The sequence below is a fragment of the Bacillus rossius genome, chromosome 1 (genome assembly GCF_032445375.1).
Source record: "Bacillus rossius redtenbacheri isolate Brsri chromosome 1, Brsri_v3, whole genome shotgun sequence".
Taxonomy (NCBI): Eukaryota; Metazoa; Arthropoda; class Insecta; order Phasmatodea; family Bacillidae; genus Bacillus; species Bacillus rossius.
Genome location: NC_086330.1, coordinates 104,780,670 through 104,789,070, shown reverse-complemented (window position 1 = coordinate 104,789,070; position 8,401 = coordinate 104,780,670). Strand labels below are relative to the sequence as shown.

Sequence of the window (8,401 nt, the reverse complement as noted above, 5' to 3'; positions counted from 1 at the left end):
ATTATGTTAAATTGGTGTTCTATTTAATTTTTTTTTGCATCATCCAGGATCGTACCAAGGACCTTAGACGATATAATTAATCAGTATATTGATTGCAAATTTATTTAATGGATTTTAACCTTTTCCTGAATTTCTAGCATTAAAATTACGAATTTCCAATATGGTGGTCTTGCTGTCTGATATGATGATGGTAGTAGAGGATTCAAAGTCTCTTTAAGAAATTTGGTCATGGTTTATTGAAATTATTATTTTTTTAAAATAAAATTAAACATTATTGCATCGATCGGGTATCGAACCAAGGACATAAATCGATCGAATCAATATGTATATTAATGAGTGATTTATTGAATGAATTCGGGAACATTTCTAATAGTGAAGACTTCTGAATGACAATGTATCTAAAACATTCCAGGTTGGCCGGGCAATAAAACCTGGAAAAATAACAAGACACTTTAATCACTTGAAAAGTTTATGCTTATAAGTATACAATTTTGAAGTTTGACTTTTTATGTTCGTATAGTTGCCAACCTCGACGATAACTTATTCTCTTAGGATAAAAGTTTATTATGTAGTTGAATTTTAAAAAAGAGAGTTCTAAGTGGTCTTTTATTATTTTTCCTCACAAGCAAAAAAAAACAATAAATCATAACTTACAGTTCCAGGCGATTTATCACATATTCCATCTAGCGCATCGCTCGATGAAAAAAAAAAAATCAAGTCCCTTTGTTTTAATTTTAAGTTAAGCTTGGCCCGATCATCAGGCGTGAAGTTGGCTATTCGTAACTTCATCGTTTCTGGCGAGCTGCCAAGAACGCGGCCACACGTAGCGACGATCGAGTGACAACTGACTTGCTCCACGCAGTTACCTTCCTGTACTAAGCTAGAAACAAAGGGAGGCAACCCCGTGGGCCAACCGACCAAACACCACACAGAACCCAGTACCTGACCATATAGGGGGAAAAAAACATTGAAAAAATGCTTGTCTCTAAAAGTTTGGAAATACATATCACACCACCTCAAGGCTCGCTCTGATTGGCTGGCGAGGCAGCGCCCAGCAAAAGTTCCAGTCTATTGCTGCGCAGTCATGCACCCACGTGCGGAGTTTTTCCAACAACGCACTAAATTGCCGGCGACAGTGTGTCGCGCCCGTGTCTTCCTTCCTGTTGAACCTTTTAATATGTTCTAGAATTTTAGTCCTACCACCCAGAATATGCTTCAAAATGTGACATAACGTAATTAATACACATGCTAATATTAAGTGATTAAGTAAACTACAGTTAAACAAATAATAAAACACACTACATTCAGTTGTACATAAAACCTAACCCAAATTAATGATAATAACTATTAAAGCACAAACAAGTTACTTGAAATGCCTAATAATAGAAACATGAGTAAAAAATAATTATGAAACATTCAAAAACAGAGAAGTTATTGGCAGTAGAGGGCAGGAAATCTGCGATGTTATCACCTATCTTGTTTAGTGAAGAAATGGTCAAATAATAAGTGCATGCCATCATAAGTTCAGAAGTGAGGTAACAAAACCTGATAACCTATCACTAGGCTTATAGTCATGGAGTGGACTGAATGTATGGGAATATGCAGGTGTATTTTTTCCCCTCACAATTTTCCTGACCAATATGAGGAGAAAGTTGTCACAAAAAAATTATAACTACGGAAGTATTTTTTTAAATGTAATCTCTAACAAAACCAATTACATAACTTTTTTTGGGTTACTTGTCTCAGCCATAGTAAGACTCGCTGCTATTTCATCATACAATCATTGGGAACCATCGGTGCAAATGCTACCAAGTCAATATGAAATGCTAGATGGTGCTATTGGAAAGTACATTTTTAACCAATTTGTGACTTATTTAATGACTTTCCCTCATATACATATGCAAAGATGGGTGACGTTAAACACTTGCACGCTCTGGTGGCCTGTAATTGCAACTGTCCTGCACGGTAGCGCAGCCCGTGAGCCGCTGCCACAGTCTCTGCGCTGCGCCGCTGGGCGGCACGGGCAGACGAGCACCTGGTGCGCCGCCCAGTGCATTGTTGGTCGTCGTGGTTGTGGTGGTCGGCGGGGAACTGGGCTTGCCCGCCAGCGGCTTCCTGTCTCCTGCAGCCTTCGCCTCGGTAAAAGGCTTGCTCTTGCACCACGGCCACCGGAAAGTCCTCAGCAGCGTGTTCCTGAAGTCCTCGGAGAAGAGGCAGTAGATGTAGAAGGTGATGGAGTAGTTGGTGACCTCCAGCAGGTTGGCGACGGCTCGGAACACCTGGTACGAGTACTCGTTGAGGTTCTGCTCGGACAGCGTCACGTTGAGGATGACCATGGGCGAGATGCACACGAGGAAGAGGATGGACGTGCTGCCCAGCAGGAGGATGAGCCGCCTCTCCTCGGCGAACTTGCGGTGGTCCTCGGCGTCCGAGGTGGACCGGCAGATGGTCATCTTGCGGCGGCGGTCGCAGGAGCGGCGGTAGACCACCATGATCCTCATGTTGAGTCCCGCCAGCAGCAGCGTGGGCCCCACCTTGAACACCACCTCGAGGAGGACCTTGTAGACGGAGTAGAAGCCGGACTGCTGGAAGGAGAGGTTGGGGCGGCGGTAGTAGACGAGGCCGCCGGAGGACAGCGCGCAGTGGCGCAGCTCGGACCGGAAGGCGGTGGGCAGGTACACGAGGAACGTGAGCAGCGGGATGAGCGCCACGGCGAGGCTCGGGGGCCCCATGAGCGGTCTGGTGGTGCCCGGGTGACAGACAGACACGTACCGCTCCACCGTGAGGGCCAGCAGCATCATCACGCCGACACCTGCGACACACCATACATTATAACTATTTAGTTATGGACTGGACACTGTTCGATATGAAGCTAACTCATATACTTAAATATATTTTACAGTTTTAATCACTTCAAAACTAATTTTATCTATCCACATAATATTCATTAATACCAGTTGAACATAATAATTTGCGTTACTGTCTCAGTAACATTAGGACTCTCTGCTTTTATATCGTACAATCATAGAGCATCATCGCCATTTTTAAATGAACGATGAATGTGTGTGAATGTGAAATAAATGTTAAAAATCTGGATGATGCTGCCATCTATCAACACTATTGAAAAGTACTTGTTACTAGGGATTTGTTACCGAACATTTGTTCCCGAGCAAAAAAAAAATGGTTTTTGGCATTGTTTGCCCCGATTATATTAATGCCCAGAAGTTTGGAAAAATACTGTATATTTAATCGCCGATATAACAGACTGTTAGTAGTAAATAATAGTTCCTCCGGCACCAGGCTGAGGTGCCACGGTGACGACCGCCATATTGGACTGTGATGTCATGGCAGCCATATTGGATGACCTTACCCTTTGACCTTGACATTGACCCTTACGGCCATCTTGGATCCACCATATTGGATTCAGCCATTTTGTTTTCTTGAACTTTCCGGCATTTTGAATTATGATGTAACCATTGCCATTATCGTTATGTCCGCCATTTTGAAAATCTGTATTGCTGCTTGTTGTGCTACGCGTAACTCCTGAGAATCGACCCATCATACCATCGACCTCTGAAAACTTCAAGCAAGATAAGTGGCTATTAAGGCCCTGTTGCAATGGAAAGGTGCCAACACACGCTGCTGCGTAGCTGCTGGTGCCGTGCTGATCCTGACGTGTTTGAGTGCTACAATGAATGCATACACGATTTTGAATTAAATGAAAAATCAGAGTGATAATAATAATAATAATAATAATAATAATAATAATAATAATAATAATAATAATAATGAACTGAATGCAAGACAAGCGTCACTACTTCTCGGCGTTGTTTTACGTTCTCGCACTTTTCAACCAATACAATTCATAAAAAAAGAAATACCCTCGACGTTTGTTAGAATTTCAACTTATAAATCACGAGTCAAGATAAAATATTTTTTCCCGTGTTTTGAACACATAATAATATGCAGTAAATATTTATAGAATTTTTTTCTTTATGTATGTTTTAACCTGTGGTAAATGTTAATTATGCTAGGATAAATACATTGTTCGTTTCCGATTGATCAAAAACGTGCTCCTTGCTGGCCTGCTGCCGACCGTCTCGACTAAGGCTTTTTTTTTTTTATAAAGACTGGGTATTCACGGTCGCCATCTTTGGTCATGCGCGAGATGGGACGCCGGCACCTTGGTTTCGACGGTAGTATCAAGGCGCGGTAGCGTTCAGACATGGAGTTTGTCCGGAGTGACGTCACGTGTGACGGGGGGGCCAATCGAAATTTCAGACCGAGAGCAGCACAGCTGAGGAACATTCCACTGTAGCAGGCGCCGAGTTGAGCCGCGCGCTCCCGCAACGACGCATGAAGGCAGACAGTGACGGGAGGGCGCGCGGCCTCACCCAGGCAGGCGTTGCCCAGGAAGAGCTCGAGGTGGACGTGGTAGAAGCCCTGCAGCACGTTGCCCCAGCGGCCCGTCTCCTGGTGCACCAGCACGCGCAGGCCGAACGGGATGGCGAGCAGGATGGCGAGCAGCGCCGCCGCCGAGTACCCTGGCGAACACAACAACCACGGCCGCGCTCAGCTGGGCTCGTCTTCCAACACAACATATATAACTGAGAGGGCCTCTTTGGACGGCAGTTACATTCCCAGGCAGAATTTTAATGCAACGTTTTCGTGAAAAATTGTTGTGAAACGATTATTTCATTTTTTATGGGAGGGTTCAACCTGAGCCGCACGCCACCACCTGGAACCCGCTCAAGGAAACGGGGCCCGACGAGTTTTCTGCACCGTGAGCAACCTATTCTCCGTCATTTTAGCGCCAGAAGACCCCTCCCAAGTACACTTAAATACTAAGTAAGGCCCAACTAAGAATATGCTAGTTCAAAGAGTTTTAAAAAAATCTCGTGCACGGAATATTAATGGTTTATATTTTGTTAATTAATTGTAATTATTTTTTAATTCATGTTTGTTTATTTATTTCTATTTTATTAAAATTTCTGATAAATACAAAAACGTTATGTTTCTTAAATACTTAAAAAAATTAAAGTCAAATGACCCTGCAATGTGTTATGTTGTTATTAAATTGTATAAATGGTTTTGCTGTGTAACGATAAATAATATTATTAATGCGGTTGAGATTAAAATTTATCGAAGTTAATTTACTTTTTAAAACGTGTATAATTGTAGTTCGAATTGTTTTCATTCTATAGAAGGGGTCCTAAAAATTGTAATATAATATTTGACGCTGTGATTATTTCAACAGAGAGTAATATTTATTGTTAATTAATCATTATTGATTGATCAATAACAATTTTTATCCTGAGCAGTTATTTTGAAGTAATAATTTTATCAATTCATGTTTATTTAGAAAATTGTCGTCTCTCTCTCTCTCTCTCTCTCTCTCTCTCTCTCACTCTCTCTCTGCCGTTTTACCCCTTACGATATACTTACGAGTCGGGGTTGGGATTGCCAAAGAAGTTTTACTTCTATCACGTGTACCAAGATTTAAACGATTTAAAAAAGAAATCATTTTGGTCATTAAAAAAATAAACTCCCAGAGAAAAGGTTTTTACTGACAGTTTTATTTTACTACATACCTACTTCACTTTTCCACATAATCGCCATTCAGTTCTAAGCACTTTTTGTAACGCTGCACCAGTTCCTTTAACTCCTTTGCACAGAAGTTCGCCGCCTGGGAATTAAACCAGTTGACAACGGCAGTCTTGAGATCCTCGTTGTCAGCTTGACGATGGACCGTTCGTAGTCACCCAAAAAGTTGCCACGGTAACATCTTCATAAAAAGTCCAGAAAAAAGCAAACAGCAGCAACAGCAGCCAGTCTCACGGATTACCGAAGCTAGCAGGCGAGTCGCGCGCCAGGAAGCGCGGCTTCTCCCAGTGCAGACGAGTGAAGCGGGAAGCTAGCACACAGGCGCAGTTATCATAGCAACCTGGGCCCCGCGACGATCAAGTCATACGCCTGGCAGGCATGACCTTGTCACCTGGGGTTTACCAGCGAGTAGCCATGTCTGCCAGACGCGTGACTCGCGAAGATAACATCGGCTTGACCGTCCCTGGGCCTGGGATGCTATGATAACTGCCCCTGTGTACAGACGTCCCGCTTCACTCGTCTGCACTTCGAGTAGCCGCGCTTCCTGCGCGTTTAATTATCAGGCGGCGAACTTACACGCAGAAGGGTTAAAGAAACTGGTTCAGAATTACGAAAAGTGCTTAGAATTGAATGGGGGTTGTGTGTAAAAGGGAAGAAGTAGATATGCGGTAAAGTAAAACTGTCATTAAAAACCTTTTCTCACGAGTTTATTTTATTTTTTTAATGATCAAATGGACGTTATTAAAAAAAACCTCATACTTCTTGGCTTCTGGGTTCAGGCTACGTCCGTGGAAATGTTATGCCTCACATTTCGGCTCGCCTTGTTGCAGCCATCCTCTAGGGCGAGTATCAACTGAAGGACTGGTGTTCTGGGACTGGGTTTATTCATTTATATTTATTTATTCGACTTTTGTTTGGCGCAGTTAAGGCGTATACGTCTTCTCTTACACTGAATCATACGACATAAACAACGTATAATAAGTTATATCTAGGGATAAAGCAAGAAATTACCTACTAAACAAATTACAAATTACAGCCATTACTGATGAATCATCTACCAATTTAACAGCCAAGTTTAGTACTAACAGAAAAACCATATTAAATATTGTACTAAATATAAAATTATGATTAAATAATAACCTTAAACATAATAAATGTTGTTTTAAATAGAAAAAATATTAAAATATAATTAATATTCTTATTATGAAACTGTAACATTCTCGCGCTCTCTTTCTCTCACACACACACATTCATTCAGTATTACCTTGCTTAAGAGTCTGAATTTAGAGAAAACATTTTTAAAATAAGATTTTTTAAATATCTTGTTGACAGTCGGTGTCCAGCATCCTGGTCGCGGCTGTTCCAGAGGCAAGATGCTGTAGCTGTGAAGGATATCGGCAATTATTTTTGGTTTTATGCCGGGGTATTAAAGGTTCAAACGTTTTGGACGGATCCGATGACTGTGACGCGAGCTTAAAAATGTAAATCACCGGGATAAATATTGAGCAGTGTCTGGTTTAAGTATTTTACGTAGCTTAAGTAGATCTGTTAATGAATTTAGTTTAAATAGGGGCATTTACAGCTGGGCTGTGATTTGTCCTTGTGGACGAATAGCAGACATGCAACACAATATAAATTGCTCAACCATAATACAGCACAACAGTGAAACAGACATCCACCATGGCATTGTACGCATTTACATTTAGAGCCACAGATTAATCAGAGAAGTAAAAGAAATTCAAAATACAACCCAATGATATCAACAAAGAAGATGTTCAAAGATTAAGTATTATCATAATTAGAACGGTCATCATCTAATCCTGACTGTAGACATGGACCAATCACAGCCCAGTTGTATATTGTCCTATATAAATACTGTGCCAGAGCACCAGTCTTTCACTAAATGCATCAGATGGCAGAATAATGAATTTGGGGGGGGGGGGGGTGAAACCGTTACTCGCTCTTGAGGATGACTACAACAAGGCATGCCGAAACGTCAAGCAATTCATTTCCACGAACGTGGAATCAACCAAGAAGCCAAGAAGTAGTGACTCTGACCACGAAGGCCTACGACATATATTTTAACATAATATGTTAGACACACACCATTACTTGTTTTCGCTGGTTGTAATAGAAATACCTCAATCGCCATTGCTGGTTTTATGCTGGTTGTTTATTAAAAAAACCCTCATAAACATCAGGAAAGGGTCAACAAAGATGAATGCGGAACAGAGTTTCTACAAGGGCACGCATACGGAGATGGACTCGTACGGATTACCTCGGCAATGCTGAGCTCTTCCGTTTACGTTGCTCCGTGCGACCAATAGAAGCCGAGTACTTGACTGCGGTGGTAGCCATGTTTGTTTATGTTCTCATTACGTTGAAAATTATTTCTAGTACAATAATATCTAGGGTTCTATTGTCTTTTATTTTTATTATATAGGTAAATTTTCCGAGAGATCCGTCTCCATTTACGTCATCCGTCACAATTTCCGTGCCAATGTAGAACGGGCCTAAAAGGGTTTTACGTACATGCGTGCCCCTCGCATATCCGACTTGGTGGAACGGGAGCGACGCGATTAGCGACTGTGTGAAAGGACACGGTATCACATTAAATGTATCGATATACTGCAATCAGGAGTAGTTTTGAAAGAAAAGTGTCGATAAATTAAGATAGTGTTACATTTTTCCTTATATACTTAGCGTTGACTTTTTATTAAAATTTATTTAATAAATAACTAAACCTGTTTTCTTTTAATTTTAAAACAAAGCTATAATATTTAAAGCACTACATTAA

At 41.3% G+C, this 8,401-nt stretch overlaps 1 protein-coding gene across 3 annotated transcripts in view; it reads right to left on the bottom strand.

Moving 5' to 3' along the window:
• Positions 1-597: 597 nt before the first annotated feature.
• The window catches only part of LOC134541327 (probable G-protein coupled receptor B0563.6), a 336,950-nt gene continuing 329,146 nt past the window's right edge, over positions 598-8,401 (bottom strand). For 2 of the 3 annotated variants that reach the window (XM_063384750.1, XM_063384741.1), the window contains 2 exons: positions 4,395-4,544; positions 598-2,812 (listed from right to left, as the gene is read on the bottom strand). In XM_063384750.1, the coding sequence (XP_063240820.1) occupies positions 1,917-2,812; positions 4,395-4,544 (1,046 nt within the window). In that variant the 3' untranslated portion in view covers positions 598-1,916. The remainder of the gene's footprint in view (positions 2,813-4,394; positions 4,545-8,401) is intronic. The other variant, XM_063384758.1, reaches the window with a different exon arrangement.